At 28.3% G+C, this 27737-nt stretch overlaps 1 protein-coding gene across 2 annotated transcripts; it reads left to right on the forward strand.

Annotated features, from left to right (window-relative positions):
* Window positions 1-85: 85 nt before the first annotated feature.
* LOC107451736 (uncharacterized) lies at window positions 86-26489 on the forward strand. Of its 2 annotated transcripts, none has more exons than XM_016067927.4 (12): window positions 86-231; window positions 6674-8990; window positions 9126-9422; window positions 10571-10689; window positions 11776-12111; window positions 13871-14008; window positions 15334-15458; window positions 16797-17008; window positions 17911-18071; window positions 19954-20154; window positions 23217-23303; window positions 25699-26489. In XM_016067927.4, the coding sequence occupies exons 2-12, from the start codon at window positions 6698-6700 to the stop codon at window positions 25747-25749; spliced, it is 4020 nt and encodes a 1339-aa protein (XP_015923413.2). In that variant the 5' UTR covers window positions 86-231; window positions 6674-6697; the 3' UTR covers window positions 25750-26489. The 2 variants fall into 2 exon arrangements, with proteins under 2 accessions (XP_015923413.2, XP_042910761.1); XM_043054827.2 differs by having other exon boundaries at window positions 124-231; window positions 6653-8990.
* The last annotated feature ends 1248 nt before the right edge of the window (window positions 26490-27737 follow it).

The following is a 27737-nucleotide window of genomic DNA, read 5'->3' on the forward strand; positions in this document are numbered from 1 at the left end:
CCCTCTTCAGGCTTAAGGAACGTTCTCCTGAAAAGCTAAAATCGAAGCAATGCAGTGTTAGCTCTACCTCATACGGCTGAATACTATCTTTTCAATTTTTAAATGGTGCTGTAGTAAATTTACTGTTGCCTGTCTACCGAGACGACGATAGGATAATCGGTAAGATGGCGAAAAGAGGTCGTCCCCGGAAAAAAGATAATTTAAAATCTCCTCCAAATACTTCTGATTCAAGTAAGCTTTTTCAAAGTTATAAATTTATAGATGACATCCATCTATTGATTGCAACACTTAGTAAATGTTGTTTAAGATAAGTTTTCACCGTGTATGTGTTTTTCTCTCTCAACCGCTGCCTGTCTCCATGTTGAAAACGATATTAGATAGACGTACAAAAGCACTTTAGTATGTTTGTACAGACACAATCCATTGCGGAAATTCTTTATTTTTGCATGATTATTTGGTTTTTTTTTCCTTTTTGCATGTTTAAAGTGATCTTTTTCGATCTAATGCGGAAGTTTTGATCTTCTGTGTTCATTGATCTGGATCTGTTTTGATGTTTGGACTGCAATCCCTCTGGTTTTTGAAAAAGCTAGTGCCAAAGCTTCTTTAATCAAGGACTAGATAGTAACTTTTTCTTTGAAATATGATGATTTATAAATAAAATTGTTTGTATACCTTTCGATCGTTCCATTATTAGCATTAATTATATTTAATTATTAAACATAATTTATTGATAATTAAATATTTGTTTGTAAACAAATAAAATGATGGGCTAAAATTTTTTCTTCAATTTTTTTAAATTTATTATCTATTAAAATAAGTAATTACCTAATTATGAATATGACATACAAAAATATTCTATATTTATCGATCGATATATTTTGAATGTTAGTTTCATTACTTATTTTTTAATAAATAGTTTAATTTTTTTTTAATACTATTTACATGATTTCTTGAATCATGTATAATTTTTACTGTGAGAAAATATTGTTTTAACTCTGTTAAAATTCATTAGTTCGTAATTTGTTCATCCCTATAATCAATTAATTCTGAAATTTAAAGATTTCTACTATGATAAAAAAATATATTTTATAATTTATTCTCTTTTTTGATTCTTTATTTTTATAAAAAAAACGCACTAATTTGGTAACTTTTTTTCAAAAGTTGTGATTGTTAAATTCCTTTTTTTTTTAAAAGATAAATATTTGATTAATTTTATAATTCCCAAAATAATTTATGCAATTTACTTTTAACATTATTAAATATCATTATTCATAATGTATTTATTTGAAGAATTAACTAATTTTTAGAGTAAACTTTTAAGAACAAGTTATATTTTTATATAGCTGGTGCATTATTTAAAAATTTACATTATTCATGTTCCTTCCATTCTAATGAATTGTTTAACTATACAACACTTTTATTTAATATCCTTAGTTATTTTTCCCAATGTTCAATTAATTTGTTTATTCTAAGTAAATAATGCTTGTAACTTTCTCTTCATTGCATTAATTAGTCTCAAACTGTTTGTAAATAAATGTATTAAATTTTAAAATTCATTTCTAAGGATTGAAAGTAAGTTATGAGGCATATTTATATTATGTTTATAGCATCCCTTTTCCCCTGCTTCCACTCCAACTAATGATAACATAGTTTCTGAAAATGTTCCTTCTAAAATATTCAACTGTTTAAATGTTAAACCCAAACCATGTTCAATTCTGACTTATAAAATTAATCTATATCAAAGTTTCCAAAACAAGTATTTTGAAGACAAACATTAAATTATTGCACAAAGTTTGTTTAAGGGATTTAGGTTTTGAAAGTAATTATAGTGTTTTTTTTTTTTAAGCCATGAATAAAATTATAATTCTTCAAACAATTTTGAAAATTTTAAAGCATTAATTTGTATTTAGTAATCTTTTGACATTAAAACAGTTAATTATCTGATATTGCAAATTTTAGTAGTTATCTGTCTAGGTTTTTCTGAGAGGTACCTATTTTCTGAAAATTTAGACATAATTTGTGAAAAATTAAAAAATCAACACAAAATTATGGTAAAAATAGGGATTTATCGTTTCTTAAGGGATACAAAAATAAAATTTTAAAAAAAAGTATTTTGTGAAACTGCCGTTTTTCTAAAGTTGAATTTGTAAAGGTACCTCTAAACGGTAGCAAATTTGTTCTGGACAGACCGAATAATAATTAAATTAATATATATATAAATATTTATATTATAAATATTTATATTATGAATATTTATATATATATTAATTTAATTATTATTTTTTTTTCTGATTTTTTTTCTCCAGATTTTTATTATTTCTTTTCTTTTTCCCTTTTTTCATTGTTCTGTAATTTTTTCCCTGTTTTCTCTACATTTTGAACTTATATATATATATATTGTAATTGTATTAAGGTCAAATTTAGTACTGATACTAAACATGCATTTTCAAAGGTTTTCTACGTAATTTATCTTAAAATCTGCTATGATGATCATCATGCATTAAATTATTCTGATCTTTAAATCTTCTTCAACCATCTTTGCTACATCTGATTAATTTTCCTCTCCTCTAGGCATATAATGTATAATAAGAGGAACAAATTAGTTAAGACTTTCAGACAATGGAAGTAAAACATGCTTGAAAGTTACTTTTACTAGCATAAACTAATAGAAATCTTCTCATTTTGGAAATGATTGTGATAAAAATTAAATGATTATTATACTCAGTTCAACAAAATTTGATACTAGCATAAAGGTTTGCTGTTAATATATTTCAATTAACTACTCTTGTACAATTCACTACTCCTACTATTATTCAGAATGCTCTTATACTAGCCCTATTTCTCACTTCTACCCATCTTTCTTACATTCAATAACAGTTCTCGTTGAACAAAGTTTAGATTTTTACTTAAATTTCAATTCCGTTGTGAAATGTCTACCTCCACAAAGTTTTAAACTTAGGGGATCATCCATGTTTGAAAAATGACTAATTATAATAGATTCAAAATAATGTTTTTAAAAGAGAGCCGATTCTTAAATTTCAGGTTTATTGGCCTTTCTTCCTCTCCAAAGATTTTCTGTAGCCAATTTATTTTAAAAGTCAGATAAGACCAATGTGCATATAAGAAATTATAAACACAAAAGTATAGTATCAAGTTTAGCAAATTTAGATCATCGAAGTAAAGAAAAAAAAGCAAGGTTTTTTATCAATATACTTAATGTATCATATTCTAGTTAATGTGATTGGTTCTTATGATCTTATAGGCTATTGTAATATAAATTGAACTGTTTGCATGCTTAATGTGTAGTGTTCTGTGCTATTTCATCTTACACTGAATCTGAAAATATTACTAATCTGGAGATGGATGTAAAATATCCTCGGTTGTAAACAATTCATGGGTTAGAGTCCCCTTAACGTTAGGCTAACCATGGGAGGTTTTCGTGGTTTTCCTCTCCATGCAACCCAAATGCGGGTTAGTTCCATAAAAAAGTCCTCCGCGGAGGCAAATTTCTCCTTATGCTTGATCCAAGACTTCCTTTGTCTTCTGGATCGGGTTCAAAAGTACAAGACACAGAGTTGAACATTAGTAGTCATGAGCCCTAAAAATTGGATCGGTTGTTCGATGATGGTTATAAAATAAATATAAAATCTGGAGATGAATATAAAGGTCTATGAACAACATAAAGTGTCAATATCTGACTTCAGACATAGTAGAAGTACCTAGCAATTAAAGCCTAATCACCCAAGCCTGCCAACTGATCCAATCTTTTACCTGCCTGTTCATTCAAATATAAATGGAAGATCTTTTCTCAGCAATTATTGGTAGATTTTGAAGCTATTCTAAGCTGAAATTGGTGAAAGTAAATCATATAGTAAAAATTGAAAACAAATGTCTGTTCACTTGGTGATTTGAATCAGTAGACTATATTGAAATTTTTGATCCATATCATTTAGTTAGAATAAACTAATTTGAATCAGAGTAAAAATAGATCAGTAGGTGTTATTAAAATATCAATGTATATTCAAACTACTGCTTTATTGAGCCTAGAAAAAAGTGATAGCTCCCCATCTTAAAATATTGCAGTTCTCTCATAGTAATTTATTTAGAATATTAATAATTAAAAATTGTTTGCACAAATTCACAAAATGTTGCTCTTATTGTTTGCTATCCCATTATTCACATCAAGCTTTACTTCTTGATTGTCTTGCTTTAGTAATAATGGAATGAAGTAATAATGGATTGAAGGAGAAAAGAGTTGGGGGGAGATCTGTAAAACTTGCTTCCTCTTCTCATTAGCTACTCTGCAGGAAAAACATATTCACACCTGAATAGTGGGCAGTTTATAATGTAACTCATTTATTTGGTAATGGATGCACTTTTTTGATAGTTAAAAAATTTACATTAAGGTTTAATTTATTTTCACTAATGGGATATTTTTTAATAAAATTAATTTAAAAAACAATTTAATTTTTTTAACATGAATTATTTTAGTTTTTGTTTTTTAAAAAAATGTTTTTATCACTGCAAATATTTGTTTTATTCAAGGCATATCTTTCTCGAAAGGTACGAGTTAAATTTAAAATTTATTGATATTTATTTTTACTCAATACGTTTTTTTTTTATTATTCCTATATTTTAATTTATTATAATAGCTATCATATTGTTCTTGAATAAAATTATTTGTGCATATTAATTATTTATTGGCTTGTTTTTGTTGTTTTAATAAATGCATCATTAAGTTTAAACATTTTAATTTTTCGAGTTAAAGGTTTGCATCTAAAATGAACTCACCAATTCTAATAAATTAATTAATTATTATTTTTCTTTGTTTAAATTAAGCATAGTTATAAACAAAACAAAAATGAGCAGTATGATTTTGAAAATATTTTAATGTCTATGAAAATATTTTTCTTGTACAATAAAAAAAATATATACTTATCGCATTATGTATTAAAAATATATTTAATTAACTGTTAATATTCCAAGTAGTATAAAACAGAGCTGTTAAGACGGAAAAAATTTTCTTAATTCCAATTCGTTAAAAGTTAGGTAATGTAGATTAAAAGGGGGGGAATTTGATCTGATGAAAATTATTTGCACCAATTTTTATAATTATGTAATCTAATAAACTAACTAAATAAGTTATCTTTCAATTTGTAAATTTAAAAACAATTTTTTTTTTAGCTAAATTAATTTTTAAAAATATACAATCGAATTTAATGTGTCATTTGTAATAGTTTCCTAATCCTTGGATATTCAATGAATTATTATTTATTTATTTATTTTATGTATTTATTTATTTATTTTTGTCATAAGAAGCTTCTGGACGTGTGTAAGAGATATTGTTACATAGTTCTATATAAGGGTTTTGCACAATTACAATAATTTGTACAGATATATTTTTTCAACTGTTACGTTATATTACAGAATGTAATTTTGATTAGCCTGTTACTTCAATTGTTCATAAAAATAAGTGTATGATTTAAAATTACAAATTACTTTTAGTATTAATGCTTTCCTCGGATTTGGAAGGAATTTCCATTGATTATAAATCAAAGTCGAACTCTCAGGGAAGGTTGGAGTCCAACTTTTCAACCTCCACGGCTCCTGTGTAAAGAAAACTTTTTTGAATAACATTGAGTTTAATTAAATACAAAAATTAAATTAACATATTAATAGAATGATAATGTAAATTTTTCCAGTTAAAAACCAACTTTCATTTCCCTCTTCTTTTTTTTTTCTTATTCTAATAATACAAAGAATGAAAGGGTTAAGATCCACAGTTTTTACTAAAAATTACTGACCTATTCTATCACCATTATTCAAATTTCTTATTTATGAATAATAAATCTGAAATATTATGATACAATATTTTTTTCATCTTAATGTAACTAATATTAACGTGGATGTTTTAACAGTGATTCTGTTATACTTTGGAGAATACTGTAAATGTCCTGGCCCGTTGGACTCAGGACTTCTGAATTTCTGGTGCCCTTTTTAAAACGTTAATTCTCTACCTTTTTTATCCATCTATTAATACACACATTCATAATTTTCTAATGATAGACGGAAAAAAATTTTTTTAAAAAATCAGAACATGAAAAGAATTACATATGAACAATGAAGGATTTTAATTAGAAATGGTTTATACCTGCATCAAAGAAAAGCAGTGATATAATATGACACTCATAATTATTTGAATTTTAGTTATAAACTTGCCGACATACTATTTAATTTTTCACCTCAGAAAATTATGCGGCCGCTGGGGCGTGTAACAACTTGTTTTTGCATCGTATTTTGCACGTTATAACGGAATCACTGTCTTAAGAAGTATAGTTAATGAAGAGTATTGTGTTTATGTATTATTAAGATGTATTCCTTTTATGTTTTTCCCCCTCGTGTGTAGATATTGATGTTTTACTAATTTTTAGAGATGTTCATTCCATTTTTTCCTCTTGTCTTGCAATCTTTTTTTGCTTTATTTTATTGAATTGTTTTTTAATTTTCCCCGTTGTGTGTTGTTCACGCTTTAGTTGCTTTTAAATGATTAACTGTTATTTTTTCTTTGAAAAAGGCACTAGCTTATAAAAGTATTTAATAACCTAAGATACCAATGTACTTAAAATATCTGTTGATTACTCGGTTTGCTTAGCTCCTGAATCATCATTTTCAGGGAAACCATGAGACGATACTAACTATGGACCCGAATAGGTGGCCTCCGTACAGCCAGCAACCGTATTCTCACCTGACCAGTGAATCACCGCACCTTCCACTATCTTCAACTCATGAAGATTCTTTAAATACCTATGGAACTAACAATTCTAACAGTATGCTCTTTTCAACTAGTCAAAACATGCAACCTCACTCTTCATCGAGATCATATTCTAGTGCTAACCATGGTCCAGCAATGTTGCCAAACTCACATTACGAACCACTCGCTAATCCTCATCCGTCTAAAGAAACTTCCAATTTCTATAATGAAAATATATTCAATGGTGTTTGCAGGGAAAATCAGTCTAGAATGCACCATTTTCCACGACATCGGAATGAAGAAAATGGGATGGCAGGGTCCGATGGTGCCAGTCGGTACTCGCATCCGACTCCTTCGCATTCGAACCTTGATCAACCCTCTCTGGGTCCTTTTGGTGAACTCCCTCACCAAACTATAAGACATCGGGTGAATCGTTTTGATCCAAACAATGAAACTTTTTTACCACCCGTTTCAAAGCAAGCTGCACCCTCGACATATAATAATGGACCTCATAATGACCGAGAAATGACTGTTTATTCATCTGCTCCATTGTCTGTGCAGTCGGCCTACTCGGGTGATACTTCTTCCCTATCCCCTGCTTTGAACTCTGTCAATTCACCGAGTGAATACTATTCCAGTCCACAAAATAATTATGGAGCTTATAGTTCTTTACAAAGCCCTGCGCCTAATAGCCCTTCTGTTACTCAACAGTCATACCCATCATCTCCATATGGTAACGTTGATCCCAATCTTACACTGCCGCCATGTTCCCCTATGAATGGGGGAAGTTATTCTGTTACTCGAAGAACTATTCAAAATCACCAGCATAGTCCCACTAGTAGTGCTGTTATGTGTTATAATTCTACATCACATGCACAATCCACTGTTCATCATGGATCACAGTCTATGGTTCTTAAAAATGAATATCCAACTGATTATAGTGGATATACTCAAGAAAGACATTCATCTTATTCATCAGTGTACCCATCAATGCACTCAGGCCAAGTCTCTGGGGGAAACAGTTCTAGAATACCCTCAAGGACTCATTCTTATTCAATGCCTCCCGACCGAAGATCCCGCTATGGGCAACCTTATCCATCGTCTCCAGCTGTTTCAAGTCCGCATTATATGCAAAATGATAGTCATGATGTGCCATATGGAACCTATTCCTCTAGCATTTCCCCTGTACAACCTATGCAACCATCTAGATACAGAAATTCTTCTGCCTTGAATTCATATAGAACTTATTCCCATCATCCTACTCTTGTGCCCGTTGTGTCAAATCACTATGAAAATTACAACTCTTATGGCTGTTCATCATCCAGTGTAGTTGATGACAGTAAGACTTCAGATATGTACAATTCACCCCTTGAACCTGGATCTAATGTTCAAGAACAGAATAACACTTTCTCCAATTATGACCTTGGTGTTTTAGATTCAGAAATTCTTCTTACCAGACAAACTAGGCAGCCTAAGGGTGATGAATGTCCATTAAAACAACCGGTTAAACTAGAGAGTGCAAACATGACTGTCAATCATCGTCAGTCGAGTGAATACGATGAACCTTTTCCTTCTTATGAGCCACTCAACATGAGGGGTCTGTTTCATTCCCCTAGAAGAAGGGGTCGAAGAGGCAGAGGTCGTAGAGGAGGAAGATTCCCACTAAGTCAAAGAAAATACGGCACCGGACGACGAGGTCGTCGGCCACGACTCGCACCCGTCTTCGACGACTACGAGTATGTCGAAGAGTCCTACCCTAGTCATGTATATATGGAACCAGAGTCTGTGGCACCCATGCGATTAGAATATAAGCAAGAAATAATTGATATGGAAGAATGCTACGAACCACCCTGTCCTCGAACCATTTTCGAGGACAGGATCGGGAGGCCACTCTCTATCGAAGAGGAATTGAACTTTCTGTTAAAACTTACTTTTAACCATACTAGTCGTAGGACAAGAAGTAATGTTCGAAAAGACACAGACTATCAAAAGAGATTCCTCACGTTTGCCAGAAAGAATTCATGTGATAATTACTCATTTAATCCTAGTTCCTCTGAGCTTAATATCAAAGAAGAGCGCAAAGAGCGAGATAGAATACATTTAAAAATTTCTAAGCGCGGTCGTGAAGGAGGTTGGTGGGAGTGCAAAGATATGAGTGAAAGTGCCTCTGGATATTCCATATTGTCTAGTCATCAAATCAAAAGAGAATATGATTCTAGGGAGAAAAGCAAACATACAGGTAAATTAAGTAATTTTTCAGAAATGTATTCAAAGCATAGTGCCGAGAGAAAAAATGATTATGTTGATCATGATAAATATGGTGACTATGAAGAACAAAGTCACACTCTCACTAATTATCACACTCTTCCGGCAGGCAAACTGAAAATAAAGGCGGATGAAAATGAACAAGAATTGTTGACCCCCAACATTCCAAAGAAGCGTGGAAGAAAGGCTAAAACGCCTGTAACTACCGATCCACCTGAATCGAGTAAAAATGAAGACCTTGAATCAGAGTCGGTAAAAAATTCTGATTTATCTCCTATTGTAAAAGAAGAGGTGGCAGCACCTTTAGCTGAAAACGATCAGATTGACAACTCTAAACTTGAGGGTGATAGACTGTCATCTTTGAGACGTAGGAAAGGTGAAAATTTAGTTATAGATCCAGAACCTGGTAAGTTTTTTTTTATTTCTAACCAGTTGTGTCTTAGAATATAATTTTTTTTTCTGTAATTTTTTAATTACGGTCAAACCTCCACTATAATGAGCCTGCGATAGTGTGAAAACTCTGTTCTAATGTGATACTTCTTTAGTGGTACCTTCAGCACTCTGATATAACTAACATTGATTTATACGCTGAGAGCTGAGAAATTGGTTGTTTGTTTAAAGTGGATTCTTTAATTTCATTTTCTCAGTTTTTTTTTTCTTTTGCACATTTTTCTAACTTTAAATTTACAGGAGTTGAAAGACTACTACAGTCAAACCTCCACTATATTGAATCTGGGATATTGTAAAAACTCTGTTATAACGAACTTCTTTATTAGTCCCTTCTGCACTCCGATATAACTTACATTAATTTATACACTTATAACGGACAGCTGAAAAATTTGTAGTTCGTTTAAAGTGGACTCTAATTTCATTTTCTCAGGGTTTTTTTTAATTTGTCTAACTTGAAATTTGCATTACTTTAAGGACCAGAAAATACTGGTTTCTTTACTAATTGATGATATGAAAATTGGTTAACTTTACTTAAAATCGAATTGTAGTCAGTTGATTTCTTCCATAAAATGTGAAAATTAACTGATTATTTTTTTTAACTTAAAGGAAGCTATTTTCATTAAAAATATTTGTATTTTATTTTAGAACATTGTATTTTCGTGCTTATATTTTTCCTTTTTTTCTTTTTCTTTTTCACAGGAATACATGAAGGTAAAACTTATTTCGAATTTAAAGCTTTTCAGCTTTTTATTTATTTTATCAAGAAAGTTTTAGAAAATAGCTTTAAGTGATATTTTAAAACATCAGCTTTATAATTTCTAGAAACATCATCATCTAAAACTTTTTTTTATTGAAAACCTGTGTAATTAAAATCTTTAGTATTAAGAACTAACGATTTTTACTTCCAACTACAATACGTATTTAAAAATTGTCTTTTTAAACTTCTCAATTTTTTTTTCACTTTGCTTTTTTAAAAAAGTGGAGTCAGTGTATTTAACTTATAGTATTAGTATTATTTAGCCTATTGCTTTCCATTTCATTTATTTATTAAATTTTTCATCTTTTTATCATTTGTATTAATCTTTTTATCATTTTATATTTTAGGGCCCTCACAGAGAATAGACATTGCCGAATTTGAAGATGAATTATTTGATGATAATTTAGATGATTTTAATTTAGATGATTCAGACTCCGATCCGACATGGACTGGATCAGTTTCAAAAGTACGACCTAAAAATATGCAGAATCTGCATGTTATTTTAATACTGCTATATTTTATTGCTTATTGTGTACATGACGCTACATCAATATATCAAAACTAAAATTGTATTTGACTGGTTAGACTGTTAAAACTATTTTTTGTTAAAATATTTTATGTTTCATTATTATCAGAAATGTGTGAACAAAAATTCTCATAATAAAACCTGAATTCTGACCTTAATTGCAAGCCCTTGCAAAAACCTTCCAGCAAGGCAGCAGATGCTGCGAATTATCACAACTTCTACAAATTATTTTCCACCTGAAGTTTTTTTCTTTCTTTCTTTTCTTTTTTTAAGTTGCTAGAAAAAAAAGGGTATAAGTAAAACAAGTTCACTCTTCATTTTTAAAAAAAAATAATAATTTTCCTTTTTTTTTTAAAAAAAAAATATTTGGTTCTTGTTTTATTTTTATTTATATGCAAAGTAATGAATTCTTATGTAGAAACCTTGAATAGGCACAAGTCAAAACATTATGAATTGCAATTATGCTTATTTCATTCTTAGNAAAAAAAATTTATGGCATAAAAAAAAATTTTTTTTTGGTTCTTGTTTTATTTTTATTTATATGCAAAGTAATGAATTCTTATGTAGAAACCTTGAATAGGCACAAGTCAAAACATTATGAATTGCAATTATGCTTATTTCATTCTTTTAAAAGAAAAGATTTTAATTAAGTGTAATTGAGTAAAATTCAAATTAAATTTAAACAACTTAAAGTTTTTTGTATAATTTTATTATATTTAGTATTTTTCAATTGTACTAAATATATGTTAGATTAAGCTTAATTTTTGCCCTAATAATATCTGACTAACTGCATTAAAGCCACAGACAAATTTGAATTTTTTAAAGAGAGTGTTGCAAATTAACTCTGTAAATTTTTATTGTAGATTAATTTTAGAATTGTAGAATAGGACTGTTGTGGACTGTTTTTTAATTGTAGATTGTAACAATGAAGTTATCGTTTTTAAATTTATGATTTAATCTTTCTTTGTTTTTGAAAATTTTAATTTATTGCATTTGTTTTAAAAGTGTCATTTTATTTCATAACAGAATGCAGATCCTCTTTTAAAACGAGATGTTACAAAGCAAGCTCCCCCTGTTCCTTCAAGTGGTAAAAAACGAGGTCCCAAACCTGGTCATAAGCTTTCCATCAAGAATAGTCATTCAAGTGTCTCTCCACCCCCTAAGAAGAAAAAGAGTGTTGATTATAGAAAGAAAGATGACGAGAGGGTCGTTCCATCAATCACTATTGTCAGAGCTAAACCATCAATAAAAAAGGAAAAAGTCAAAAGAGAACCGCCAAAAATTGACTTGCCAAAAAAAGAAAAGAAAAAGAAGGAACCTTCGAGCAAAAAATTAAAAAAGGAGAAATTACCACCTCCTCTGGTAAGTTCGGTTTAAAGCAATCACTTTTTTAATTGGCTAACTGTAATAAGTAATTTTGTTTTTACCTGAAACCTTGTCTAACAGATCAACAATTATATAAATCTCCTCATTTATAGATAAAAATCAGGGTTTAAATTTCAGTAAATCTAGAATTTTCAAGAACTTTGATACTATCATGAAAGTCAGAGAATAATATGGAATTATTTTTTTCTTTTTGCCCTAACCTGGTGGATGTATGATTATTCTAACTATATGGTTAAAGAATTTTGAAATCCATTATAATTTTTCCTTTTAAAAAACTCAAAAGTCTGAATCGTTGGCCTTTACTCTTAAATTTTTATACCATACCTTCATTTGGTCCTATTTTGCTTCAAACGAAATCTAACATTTTACATAATAAATAAAATAAAATTTTGTGCCGAAAAATTACTATATATAGCTAACATCTTGTCTGATACTTTTTTATTATATTATTTTTTGAAAAAACCAGGAATAATCGAGAAATTTTATCTCTGATATTAAGTGAGGACCCTTGTTTTGTTTCATTATGCACTAATCTTTGCTTAATGTTATCACAGTTAATGTTATCAATCACTTAATATTATCAAACAAAATCGCATGATCTGAAACTTTACTATTTACTTGGCATGTTAAAATTATCGCTTTCTGTGGTCATTACATTGTTTAGTGTTATAAGTGTCTTTATTTATTTTTTTGAAAATCATCTTAACTAAGGAAGTATTCATTTTGTTTTCAGAAAGAGCTTAATATTTTCGTTCTGTGCGTTTTTAAATATCTCTAGCTTCTTCATTAATAGAATATGAAGTTAGCGATATTGTTATGTGGAAATCGACAAATTATGGAACAGGCGAGTCAAATAAAGACTTTAAGCCACCCTTTATAAATAAGGAATGCAATGAAAATGTTAGATGGTGGAATATAATCACATTCTAATGAGTTTAAAAAATATGGTAGGATCCTATTTTCCCACATTAGTTTTCACATTTGTTTGGTTGTCATCAGCATGAAATTCGTATAAGTCAGAAAGGTATTGTTTTCCTTAAAATATTTTTGTATCCCAAATTTAGAGGTATTTACCAGTACTGTTAAGACTAACTGTACTAAATTAAGAGTTTAAGAGAATTATTTTTTTATTATTCTTGTAACTTAACTCTTATGTTACATTTTTAAGATAAAGTTATTTGAATCGGTGTCTGATCTTATCAACACGTTTTACAATTATTATTTTTGGTGTAAATTACATTAATATACTATTATGAGATAAAGATATTCTTTCAATGATTTAGAACTTAACTTTCAACTTCTTGCATAAAGTTATGAATGCAAAAATTGTATTTAAAACACATCCATTTGTTAAGTGAGCAAAAATATTAAATTTAAGTTGTGAACTCACCAAGTTACAATATACTTATAATTTTAAATGATTTATGTTTACTAATAGATCTTAATAGTATCATAAGAGAGCTATTTGGACGTGGAAACTGGTGCTCCTTTTAGTGCATATATTTTTAGTTTAATAAATTCAACTGTTTTATGCCAAGAAACAGCAATTATTACAAAGCAATCATCGAGGGCACCTCAGTGAGCAGCGGGCGTAGAAATTGAATAAGAAAACTGTTGAAGTATAACACTTTAACTGATTTTTTATAGACACCAAAATAATTAACTTATGACTATATTTTTCAAAAATTATAAAAAATATTTTCTGCTCATATATCACTAAAAAAAACTTTTTCAGGACCATTTCCTAATTGCCAAATCAGATTTAGACCATGCTACACCATACATTTGGAAGATAGACAAAAAGACTCATATGTTACAGCGGTTTGAAGTGGCAGAGCAAAATGGAGTGCTAATATATCAAAGCTCTCTTACTGTAAGTCCATTTATTTAACTGCATTTCATATACTGCCGGAAAATTTTTGATAAAATTTATCATGATGTATTATGTTACTGTAAGTTCAGTTTTATCTTAACCAAATATATTTTTTAAAACTATTGTACAGTGTCCTGCAAAAAAAGACTTGGACTTAGTTATTGCATCATAGAATAGAAACTTGCTGAATTTTTTTTAATTTATGTGTTCATTTCTTTTAGTTTTCCACTTGAATTTTAAAATATATCTCTTAGTTAACATACATTTTTTTTTTTAATGTCAAGCTAAACATCTGAAAATCTGCTATACTAGAAGTGTTTAAGCTAGTGTGAAATTGTTTGTTAGCTCTATGTACAATTGTTATACAGTACGCCAAAAATATCGGACCACCCTGGATAACTTTTGATCAAATTATAGGATTTTCACGTTTTAGGAATTCTTCTCGGGGGAATAACCTTAAATAAGCTGATTAATTTGTGCAGACGATATTCTAAGTTACGAAATTAGACTCAAAAGCTTACATTTTCTGAATAAACATACCTTTTTTTTCCGACGAATTCGGATTTCTGACCCCAAAATATAGGGTTAGCCGTAATCTGTGAAATAGGGTCCCAATAGTTTGGTCTGGAGAGCACTCTAAAGTTTTGAACCCTTAATGTTAATATTATTTTTTGCTTATTTCGCTGCTGCTCCAGACTTTTTTAACTGAATTGAAACATTTTTGCACACAATTATAAAATTCGTGTATCAAAAGATAATCCAATACAAAATAAAATACATTTTAAAAAATATTTATTATTTTATATGTTATACATCTTCTCCCTCCTAAAAAAAAATTCGATAACTCTCATTTTTCAGTGTAAAAGAATAATAACTTCAGTTTCTGCGACATGATTTTGAATGTTATGCATTCTTTGTAATTTTTCATTTCACTTTAATGAATTTTTTTATACTTTTAACTATCAATATAATGCTTTACTTTTTGCAAATATGTAACGTTAAACATTTTTGAAAACGTAATGATAAACTTTTAATTTATATCAAGCTTAATTTGCAATTTCAGTTTACAAAAATTAAAAAATATTGTATTTTAAACTTAATGTGTCTCGTAAATTTTTAAGTTACCTTTTCCTTTTTGAATCTAATAACGGATCGGTGAAAATGTGTACAGATCTTTTGTCCAGTGACTATTTTTTCTTATTTTATACCTTTGATTGTCAATGTGTTTCCAGAATTTTTATAATTGCCTAGAACTTCAAATTTCTACTAAAAAATTTGCATTCATTTTAATAGCTTTTTATATTGTTTACTTTCTTCTTGTCTAGTATGCAGCTTGGAATGAGTATTCCTGGTCTCATTATGTGTCAGCTAAAGTGGAAATCATATCTCGCACATCTGTCTTATATGTTGTCAAGTTCCTGGGTCCTGACCTCTCCCTCCCTGTTGAAAGGTAAGAATATTTTAACACCCTTTTAACCGAATTTCACTTAGGGTATGTTGAAATTACAGCCACCCTGTGTTAATAAAAATAAGGAATGTGGGGTTAACTGTCTGTATCGCATAGGTTCTGGTTGGGAGAGATATGTCATTTTTGCAAGAAATGATTTTACTCTTGTTACTATGGCAGCAGACAACCTCCAACTTTCTGTTGAAAAGAGATCTTGTAATATCTCTATATGTACTGGTACAATCAAATTTACTCTACTCTGAGTAGTTAGTAGCAATATAATATTTTATTATTTTTCAAAAGCTAAAAAAATTCTTTTCTTAAGTTAAGAATTCAATATTTACCTATATTTATACTCTTCAAACTACATAATTGCTATTAATCTCTAAATTTAGTAGAGTAATTTTTGTGCTGAGTAACGTAAATGTTTCATTTTTTGTTATAAGTATATTTTATAAATAGTTTTAATAAGAAATATTGAATTCATCAAATTTGATATATTTATATGTCATGAACAGGGTTGGGATTTTGTTTGGAGGAACCTTATTTCTCCTAGGACTCTGAAAATAAAACTAGAGGAAACAAAAGGAAGGAAGACCAATATGATTGTTTAGCAGTAGCTATTATAAGAATAATTCAATTTCACAGAGGTGATTATATTCCCAGTGTACCCCAAAATTTCGGATTTTTCATATCATCCCTACAGGTCTAGAAGAACTAGGAACAGGGCATATGATTTTTTTTTTTTTTTTTTTTTTTTTTTTTTTTTTTTNTTTTTTTTTTTTGAGGAATTCTGCTCATGAATATTTTAATATTTGAAACTATGCCAAAATACACTAATATCCCAATTCATATTCTTGCAATTTTAATATCTAACATGGTTGATTTTTGTATTTACTGATTTTTGTATTTACCTGATTATATCACGTAATTACCTGATTTTATTGCCTGTGTATTTACCTGATTTATGCTATTATATCGACAAAAAGAAGTATAGATATAATCATCTGAGCTGATAAAAAGATTATATCTTTTCATTATTTATTATTACATTATTATTTTGTTTCCATCTTTTTAATATTTCTTTTCGAAATAAATTCCTTTTTTTTTTCTTTTTTTTAATATTTTTAAAAATATTTTATTTTTAATATTCTTTTTTCAATCTTTATTATTTTTCATGTTTTCTCTATATTTTAAAGTTATTTTATGAGTTCTATAATACTTGCAACTTATGTACAGTAAATAAAACTTATTAATTTTCAATTTCTTCATTTTTCTTTTTATCCTTTTTGTCTTTATTGTTCTTTATATATATAACTTATTTCAATAATATTTTTTTAGTACTTTCCATTCTTCTGCAATTAAGAAATCTGAAATTGCACCAAAGGAACCCGAGTACGTCATCGAGGATGATTCTTCTGTGGGAGAAAGTTGTGAGCCGAAAGAAGAAGAAAATTTTGACCACCTAAAAGAAAGTTTTGACATCTTCCTACAGAGTTTAATTAGTCAAGCTGTCGATTCTAGCTTTTTATCAGAAATTCATCGAGAAAAAGGTATGTGTTTACGTCAGTGTAATTCAGAATAACTCCTAAGTTTTGAAGGAGAAATTAATCATCCCAGATTCAAAGTTTTGGAAAGAGTATAAAAATATTTCCAGAAAGTAAAATTGTCAATATTATCAATTTTGAAAAATATAATTCTTAAGTTTTATTTGCTAGTTTGTTAGTTAGTTTATTAGCATACTTTATAAATTTTTTAAATATTGTAAGAAGGAGGGGAAAATTCAAATGTTTTTTTTTTTTTTCGATAGCTGTTTTTCTTGAAATTTTTCACCTAATGTGATTTATGCCACTAACCCAACAAGCATATTATATTCTACTAGAAAAAAGTTTTGACTGAGTACTGTGTTATATCTTTGTGAAATCTTCATTTTCACCCCATGTTATAAAATTTTATCTGCTTAAACTGTAAACAAATTTTCAAATTTCTCAAAATTTTTTTGAATATTGCTATTTGTTTCCATACCAAAATGAATCCAGCTGTGGTAAGTAGGAAAAAATTTAAAGCTTAGCTGAATATTGAGACTGAACATTATAAAGGTTAGTGTGCCATTTTTTTTCATGCTGGAATTCAACTGACCTATTAATATAAAACACAAGAGAGTTACAATTCAGACAATTAGAAGATAGTCGAATATTTTCAAAATTGCTGCTATGCAGAAAGTAACTGCTAATAATTTCAACATATGTTTTAAAAAAAATGCAATAGCTATTAGGTTAACTTTAAGATTAATATGCATTTCTTTTGTTTTGTGTCATATTTTACTTCAATACTTATCTTTTGAAAACTCATAACCTGCTTGATGATATACTATGCAAAAAATTATCAAACTAATGATTAATAACTAAAATAATGATCTAATGAATTTTTTTTTTGTCTTTTCCTCCCCCCATAGATGAGTATTTCTTAAATAGCATCAAGGACATAGAATCAGTCACAGATTCTAAAAAGTCCAAGATGGCGAGAGACTATTGGGAGGAAGAATTGAAATCAAGTGCAACTACTTATCCTTGTATCAATGTTCTGGACAGTGTCATGGAACAAGAACATTGCCAAGTATTTATATACTTAATTAACTTTTTTTTTTTAAAAAAAAAAAGAATATTTATTATTGATACAAGATTTCAGAAATGACCTCAGTAGATACGGGGTGCATAATTTTATTAGCATATCCATCTTTCATAGAAAAGTCTTACAAAACTTGTTAAATTTTTCTGGACATTAAGATGGTACCAGGTGCTATTTGTAGACTCTGAGAAGCTTTTTAACGTTTTAACATTGCCGCAATCAGTCGGCTCAATAAAATCCATTTTGCAATTCTGTTGAAGCAAATTTTTGTCCAATTTCGAAGTGGGTTCTGTTAGCAGGACTTTTTTCTATTTATTTTTTAGTTTCAATAATCATCGCAATTGCTGTGCTATTACGTTTTTCTCCTTATGAGGAATTTTTAATCCTTGGGATTAAGTTTTTCTTACAAAGGGAAAATATTAATGTAGGGAAATTGACTGTTATTAATAATTGTCGTTTATTGTTGAAGAATCAGAATGATGTGAGAGCCATCGCCTAGTTTACCCTACACTGATGTTTGTTTAAGTTTTCTGATTAGTCCCTGTAAAGTGGTGCCGTTGTCAAAAGTCGGCTGAATAGCAGTGGGGATATTTGTTTTTGTGTGTGTGTTTTATGTGTAGCCTGTTTTGTTTTCATTATTCATGCAATATTGTCTTGTTGGACCTCTTGAGACATTTGAAAATTTCAAGTTTCATTGTATTGATTTCCTGAAAAAAATATTTTGACCTCAATTTTCCTTTCTTTTTTTTTTTTTTTTTTTTTTTTTTTTTTTTTTTTTTTTTTTTTTTTTTTTTNTTTTTTTTTGTCTTTATATTCTTGATTTTTGTGTGTTCAGAACATTTCGTTTTCTAGGATTAAAAATGTGGATTAACTTGTGGTGTTGTAAGGTTTTGTTTTCCAATCCTACATCTTTTTATTTTAATAATAATTGTAATAGTCGAAAAATTCATTATTTCTAAAGTGGGTACTGCCCACCAATTTCGTAGTTCAGCATGTACCTGCAAGATTTGTTTCAAACTTTTTGGATATTCAGTCATTTCATGAAAAAGGAACTCAATTATCAATTTTTTATTTTCAGCAAATGCTTTAAATAACTCTTGTTGGTTAGAGTTTTGTAAACTTCACTATTATTGATTAGTCACTTATCAATAATATTCATTGAACTAATCGATGAACTTATTATTGATTAGTTCACTATTATTCTAGAAAGGGTTGATTTCAATCAACAATACAGTAATCATGTCATTTAATTTTTAATTAAGAAATCATCCATTAAATTACTTATGTACAAAAATGTTTCGTAGTATATTCATATTGTTTTTTTTTCTCGATTATTGAAATTCTATTATAGTAAGGTTTCAATAATCTTTAATGAAAACATTTTTTTTTAAATAGGTGTTAGCCAGCTTTATTTATCTGAACTATTTCTAATGGATAACTTATAGTTTATTTTTTCCCTATACTAATAACGTAGCTAAGTTTTCATTATCTACCACTAATGATTAAACTTATTTATTAAAAAAAGATAATATTTATTAATGTTTCTTTTTTTTAAATGTTGCTATCCGACTGCTTAATATTCGATATTTGGCTAAATCACTATTTGTTACATCTCTACTGAGAACTGATTAAAACTTTCCGTTCTAAACAAAGTAATTCTGAAGGAAGAGATACTATATTTTATTATTCTTTAGCAATAAAATTAATTTGCCTTTATAATCTATAGCAAGCTATGTAATTTATTTTAGTTTCTCTATTATCCTTTTTAAAAGTCAAAAAAAATGTCCCTGTTCTACAAATCCTGACTTTTAAATTGTGAAGTAAAACAAGTTTTTATTATGAATAATCATTATTTTCTTTTATTTTTTAGGTGTGCAAGAAGAGGAAAGGAATAAAATTATTGCAATTTTATGGACAACTGTATGATTCTGACACCCTGTGTTCGATCATCCAGCGATCATCAACTAATAAAACACAATTCTTTGTTTGTTCTAAATGTGCCACTTCTGTTTCACTCTATAACCGTCTTCACCATCAGAAATATAATTTCTTCATCAAATGTAGGACAAAGGTTAGTTCTTCATACAATTGAGTGTTTTATTGAATATCAATCATTTTTTGGGTGATTTGAATGGGTTCCTACTGGTAAGTGTCTAAAATTGTTCTGAATTCTTCTAAAACATACAGTTCTGAGAAAACTGAAAAGTCCAAATGTGCATTCGCTGTTTATGTATTGCATAGAAAAAAAATAGCTGACTGTATTTGTTACCAATGTTTAATTTTTCAAAATTTATTAAATGAAAACAAAAAAAAATTGCTCATTTCATATCAGTTAAAATCCTCATATACCTTGTATTCTTAAGATTATAACATATGCAGACATGCAATATTTTAGTAGTATTTTTGCTGAAATCAGTGGCTCTTTAAGAAAAAAAAATTCACTGAAAATGGTTAAAACTTGTTGGGAAACTCTTTAATATCTTAACATATGCTGACCGATCTGCATCACAGATCTAGTTTTATACTTATGTTTAAAAATTAATTGTGAGATAGTGATAACAAATTTATTTTCGCTATTTTCTGGTAGCATGAAAAAACTGGTTGCAAAATTTCTTCATCTATAATCAGTTTTCAGCAAATTAAAATTGTAAAATATTAAGATAGAAAATAACTCTCGTTTAGTCCTGTACTGATTTTGCTTTTAATATTGAAATGATTACTGTAATGATGTCTATCAAATTAACTAAATTACAAATTTGGTACCACTTTTTTTCTGTTTTTGTGGCTTATTCCTCTCTCATAAGAATGCCTTTAATTTGTCTTCCATATACAGCATATACAGCAAAAAGTTAAATTATAAATATTTGAAGACAACTTATGTGTATCAGTAAAAGCTTTATGTAATGAGTACTGCATATAAAAATCTATCTATCTGCTATTGTGACAACTGTCCAACTCACCACCAAATTATTAATATTAATAATTTAAAAATAGTATGATTATGACAAATTAAAAAGGGCTTGCCAGTTGCACTGTGGTCAGCACTTATAATGGGAATCTGGTTAAAAAAACAAACATAATAACCTTACATAAGGCTATTTTTGTAAGGTTTTAGTATCTGCTCTTTATGAGAAGATATACTTTACTTTTCCATCTTAATTAAAGAGACATTAGTATGCTCTTGAAATATTTTGAATGCTCCCCATTTATGTATCAAGTTACTTTATCTTTATTTGGAAGTCTCTGTAGTTTTGTAATTATGAACCCAGTCGAACTTCTGGATCAAGTATTGAGAAAAATTGCCTTCTTTGAGAGTTTTTCGATAAAATTAACCTGCATTCACGTTACATGGAGAGGAAAACCACAAATACCTCCCACTTTTAGTCTGATGGCAAGGGGGCTATGATCTGTTTACTGCTGAGGATATTTTACTATCTCGCGGTGTGAGCCAGGTGCAGAATTCCATCGGTGGGATTCGAACCTGGGACATCTCACTGGAAGGAGAGTTTTACTTTATCCCCGAGCGCTATATGTCTCTAGTACAGTAAAAAAAAAATTTTAAAAAGAAAATCACCTTTGAAAAAAGCGGGCTTTTTCAAGTGGGCTCACCTTGAAAAAAAAAAAAATGGGCATGTATTTTGGGGGGCTAAGCCCATTTCAGTGGAAGAAAAGCCTGGCAAAAAATTTTGACAATTTGTTGTTACATAAAACAAATAGGTGATATTTGGAGAGAGAAAATTTATCTTATTCAAAAATTAAATAAAAAGTGATAAATATATCTGTTTAATCTTTTTGTCTTTTTTATTGCTATTTTAGCATGAAATGTGTGCATTTGCTTAAAATAACAAGCATGCTATCACACCAAATTCATTTGACACTGGGAATTGGCATTATAACGGAACTTATTAAATTTGCTTTTATAAAAAATTCATTGTAATTTTAAACTTTGTAAATTGCATTGTGTGAAGCAGCTAAAATACTTGATATTGATATTTTTTAATTGCTTATATTTTGTATACTAATTGATACTCTCCTTGCTTTGTCTGTTATAATTAATATCTATTAACTGTTGTAATGTATGTACTATTATAACATACTATTAACTTTTATTTTTGATCCTTTGTCTGTTGAGAATTATACTTCAATGTCAGATTAATTTGACAATGTGTAATAGCAAGGCATATGTTAATTGGTTGTTTATGGGCAATCTTGGTCTAATCAAATGTGTTATTCTCATCTGTTAAAACTAAAAAGATCAACTGTAGTAGATCTATTAAAAGTCTTCTGTTAAAGTTATCTATTAAAAGTATTCTACTGAAACAAAAAAATAGGCCTTTAAAGGCCAATGATTGGCACAATAATTATCAAGTTTAATGATAAATATGTTACTTGTTTTTTTTTAATTATTTTAACTGGACTTACATTTTTATTATAATAAAAATAATTTTTTTTTTTTGAAGAATCAAACCAAAATTCTCTTTATCTTAATTAATTATTCAGAATTCTCAAAATTTAAGAATGATATTAAGATGTATATTTAATTTTAGATATTTAGAAATGTTTTAAATAAAAGAATTTAAACAAAAAATTTACATTATGCTGTTTTATTGTATTACAGGAAATAATAAAAAAACATACCAGATATTTAGTTGAAGGAGAAATTTTATCCTTGTTCTTTTTAAGAACATGTTGCAAACAAAAGATTTTAAAGGAAATAGAATGAACAACTTTTGAAAGTAAACATACTCTTTTACAGAATTTTATTTACAAAAATTTTAAAAGAAAAAGCACACTGACAGATCATAGTTTAAAAACCTGGATGAACTCTTGATCCGACGATTCTGATATAATTATCAGGATGAACAATAGATAATGCTGTGTGATATTCTTTAAAAATATTTTTAAATTTATCATTCTTCTTGTAATGGGTTTGTTATATGTTACAATATATTATACTTATTGTTTTTATTTTATCAAGTTACTTTTAGAGTTGAAAAATATTTTTAAGATTTCATCTCTTAAATACCCCGAACTGTGACTTTGAAGAGTAGTGTTTGCTTAAATATTTTATTCTTAATTTGAAGGTTATATTTATTATGAATTAAATCTTATTTTATTGGTTCTCTTCTACAGATGAATGAAGTTAGAGGTAACAGAGAAAAACTAGAATCTCACACTTTATTGGGTGATTGTTTAGAAGATCATGTATGGGTTAATTCAGTGAGTATTTTTTTAATTCATCTTTATATTTATTTGAATCATATTTTAAGAAGAAGAAAAATAAAAACAAGCCTTAGTATGTTCAATCATAAAATAACTTTCAGAAATTTCTGTAACTTAGTGTAAGAGAATTTTTTTAAACTTTAAATAATAAAACTACAGCCTAAAAAAGGAAATAAATATCTTTAAAGAATAAATAAGCTATTAAATCATTTTTTAGGGATGCTATAATTAAACATTTTTTTTATGTCTGTTGGTAAAATTTGTATTTGGCAATTTAAAAGAAATCTTTTTTTTTCTTCTGTTAGAAGCATGTTCCTCTCATTTTATGAGGATACAAATTATTTTTAGAACTTACCTTGCATTTTTCAGTGTCTCTTTTAGCATATTTTCTACATTAACTTCTGCATTATTGAAAACTTAAGTTTTCATTGTTTGATTACTGATCTGTCCGACAATTTTTAATTCCTTCCTTCTTGGACATTCTATTCATTTTTCAAAAATAAATAAATATTATCAAACCAGTTAGTTTAGTGAAAACGTTATGTCATCTGCTATTGGCGAATCTGTCTTATCTGATTTGCAGGAAACCCCTAGTTAAAACAAACTTTTGTAAAATTTGTCATATTACCTGATATCTATAATAATAGAAAGAGTTTGTGTGTATTCCTGTTATAACTTGTGTTTAGTTCTGAAATTTGAGCAGCAGATAAAAAGGGAGCGTAATCCCCGTTTTTTGAAAGTCGCTCAAAAATTTCAATTAGATGGTTCATGAGAAACATTTGAAAAATGAATTTTTCTCATTGGTTTTTTAGCATGAGCTATCATTTTAAATTAAACAATAGACCATTCTGTTTTTAAAATATTTTAAAAGCAAGATCAGTGTAGTGTACTAGCTTATAGCTATTTAATAAGAAAAGGAGTTTAATGAATGCTATTTAATATTTATTTTAATTCATCATATCCAGGGTATCCACGCATCTGGAAAGTAATGGATTTTGGTTTTGAACAAAATGTGTCCTGATTTTAACTGTTTTGTTTTTGTTTGTTTTTTTAAATCATGGAAAGTCCATAGTCGCCGAAAAATCTAATTTTTTAAATGGAATTCCCCCTCTCTCTCTCCCAATTTCACAGTGTTTCGAATATCTGAATTTGTAGCAAAATCCCCCCTCATAATTAATATTTTATTAATGTTTTTAACCTGTTCTTTAAAAATTATGGTACTCTTTCAAAAAATGAAAGAAAGAACATCATTTCTAGAGCGAATTATCTTTTAAACTTCTGTGATTTCCGAATTTTTTATGATTTATTTTTTTGTATTATCAATTTAAAATTTTAGTTTAGGCTTTTTATATTACACTAAGAAGAAATAAAACAGCTTTAAATAACTACATATATCTAACAGTGTTTAGTTATTTGCTATTTTTTCCCAGCTATTTTATTGCTTCAACTCTTTCTTACTCTATTTAAAATCAATAAATATGAAAATGCAGAGTATAACAGTTTTGGTTATACCTATTATTTCAATTAATGCTATTATAATATTTTTTTAAATTTGTTGTGTTTTTGTAGAGAAAATAGTAAATTCGGTAATAATAGTAAATTCGGTAATAAAAATTCTTGGAATTATTCATGAAAAGTCATGAATTTGAACATCTAAAGTGGAGCAGATACCATATCACATAAATTCAATGATTAACATGAATATGGTAGAATATGCTGTCTCCAAATTAGTATTTCTGAAGTTATTTGAAGTCCTGTTTTTATTTTATTTGTAGTCTAGTTTAGCTTTTGAAACTTGTTCTTAGTCAATCCAAATACTAATTTAAATTTGGCAGTAATTAAATTAAAAATAAAAACAATTCTGTAATAAGAGGCATAATTGGTTCAGATAGTGAAAAGGTATTTTATTCATTTAGGTAACCGACAGTGCATAGTTAATTTTGGTAAAGCAATACTCATTAGCAAAAGATGTTGTTTTGATACACACCCAAATGTACAAACAAAAGTATTTAATTTTGGTACCAAGAATAGGCCTCTTGAAGTGCCGTAAAATATTTCTTTATTATTGTAAATATTATATCTTGATTATTGTATCTATTGGACTGAATTTTGAGAAAATGAGCCCCTAAATATATATTTTTATTTTATCTAATAACATATAGCCACTGGAAAGATAATAAATTTTTAAAAAATTGAATTATTTTAGCTTTAATGATTATTTTGTCATATGCCTTACAGTTTTGTTCATGATTTCTTAGTGCTAATAAATACTGCTTTGGTGATTATTTACTTTTCTCTCTTTCTAAGAATTGGTATTTAGCTAGTTAGAAGATAATGTTGATAAAAATTGTAATTTATGCATCTGAAAATATTTTTCTTTTTCTCATTCTAGCTTTTCGATGAGTTGGTTCAACTTTGGCGTGAAAGTGAGAGAAGCAGCTGACATAAAATGGAAAAAGCCCACACCTCAGCCTGAACACTTCAGCTGTCTTGTGGTCTATAATTATACAGTCTCTATTCCACCAAAATAACTACATCCAAGCATTTCATTGAAGACATGTTTTTTGCATTTATTCAAAATACACTCCACATTTTTCATTCTTTTTTTTTTCTTATCGACAGCTACTTGACAAAACTCTCCACAGGTGATTGCTCTACAACTATTGCTGTTTAGGAGGCATCATGTTTTTCATTTGATCTGTACATTACCCCATCGTCGTCTAATCTTATGTGTCCTCAGGTGCTGTGGATTTTCATAAAAACATCAATGTTTCATAATTTGTTGTTTTCTTCCAATTCTTAGAGCAGAACATATGTTGAATCGTATAGTCTTGCTAACACAAGGTGAACTCTCAATCAGGAGGTTCATCTCATGTTGGCCAGACTGTACATGCTTTCATTTTATTGTTTACATGCATTCTTTGCTGGAAAGAATCATTACCAATAACTTATTTTTTTTTTTTATGAACTTTGTTAAATGATGGATGATAATTTTGATATTTAGTGAATCTATGTACAGTAACGGAGACAAATTTACTATATGTGTGTACATACATGAAAAATTTTAAGATGCCAAAAATGAAAGGCATAAAAGTGATTCTGTTTTTATTTTATTTTTTCTTTTTGTTTCAAAGTGTTTTAATTGTTAAAAAGATTTTATTAAAATATTATCTGTATAAAGGATTTGCATTCTTTCATTTTGTGTGGCAATGCTTATTTTTCTAGTTTACTTAATTTTTTTACATACTTTAACCAATTTTACTTTTACCAGGGGTAATTGTATTTTGAGTATACCTCAGAATTCCAGGGTTTTAGCATCATCCTTCCAGGTCTTAATATTAAAACCATTATCCATTATATATATATNAATTTATGGAACCATTAATAAAAATGACACATGGAGAAATATATATATATATATATATATAACCATTACATTTATACATACATATATGTAAATATAGGGGTGAGCATAATAATAGAAGCACTTCTATGTACTAATACAATTTTTCATATTCCTCTAGAAATACTTAAAGAATCATCTTTTAACTTTAACAGTGTTTAAATTATGCGGTTTCTCATAATTATCAATGCAATTTCAATCTTTTATAGCAGCAGTGTTCCTCAACCTTATTATCACCTCGGACCTGTCAACGTTTGGTAATTTTACCGCAGCCCGCATGGGGGGGGGTCGTTGATTGTTTATATTTTAGATTATTTTTTATTGGTTAATTTTTATTTAATTGTATTTAAACATGCCTTCAAAACAAAATAGTTACACCAAAAAATAAATATGAAGTGATTTAACATTTTAACTTACTAGAACGTTAAATCAATGAGAACCCTGAGCTTGTTTCTTTGCAATGAGACTATTCCATCTGGGGGTAACTGGAGACAATGATACATTGCAAACATTAAAAAATTTATGTCAACTACCTTCGGGGGCCCCTTTTTTTAAATAAATAGAATTTTAATGGAACACAGATATTTTTGATTTGGGGTATAAACCTAGGAATTTAAATTCAGTTTCAATGAAATGGGCTGCCTGGTACCATTTCATTCACAGACCGCTACCGGTCCTCTGACCGGGAGTTGGGAGAACACTGTTTTAGAGGATTGAGGAAATGACAATAAAATACAAACAGAAAATAGTGTTTTTGAATACCCTATGTCGAAAAATGTAGCAATAAATTTGTAACTTGAAATAATTTTGGTTATTATATGTAACAATTACACAAAATTTGATAAACTTATCTTAAACATTTATAGAAATATAGACATTTTTATGTAAAGCAAAATTTTTTGTCTCGTGTTTTTTTTTTTTTTTTTTTTTTTTTTTTATTTTTTTTTTTGCTATAACTTTAAAAATGTGTATTCAATAAAATTGAGCAAAAATTTGCATCAATTAAAAATTAATCAAAGAATTAATGC

This window comes from Parasteatoda tepidariorum, chromosome 3 (genome assembly GCF_043381705.1).
Source record: "Parasteatoda tepidariorum isolate YZ-2023 chromosome 3, CAS_Ptep_4.0, whole genome shotgun sequence".
NCBI classification, from domain to species: domain Eukaryota; kingdom Metazoa; phylum Arthropoda; class Arachnida; order Araneae; family Theridiidae; genus Parasteatoda; species Parasteatoda tepidariorum.

Bases quoted from the DNA above. Each gene is read 5' to 3' on its own strand.
- LOC107451736 (XM_016067927.4), top strand. From the start codon at position 6,698: ATGGACCCGAATAGGTGGCCTCCGTACAGCCAGCAACCGTATTCTCAC. The intron at 14,009-15,333 runs GTAAGTCCATTT...CTTCTTGTCTAG, and splicing joins TATATCAAAGCTCTCTTACT to TATGCAGCTTGGAATGAGTA. The intron at 20,155-23,216 runs GTTAGTTCTTCA...TCTCTTCTACAG, and splicing joins TCATCAAATGTAGGACAAAG to ATGAATGAAGTTAGAGGTAA.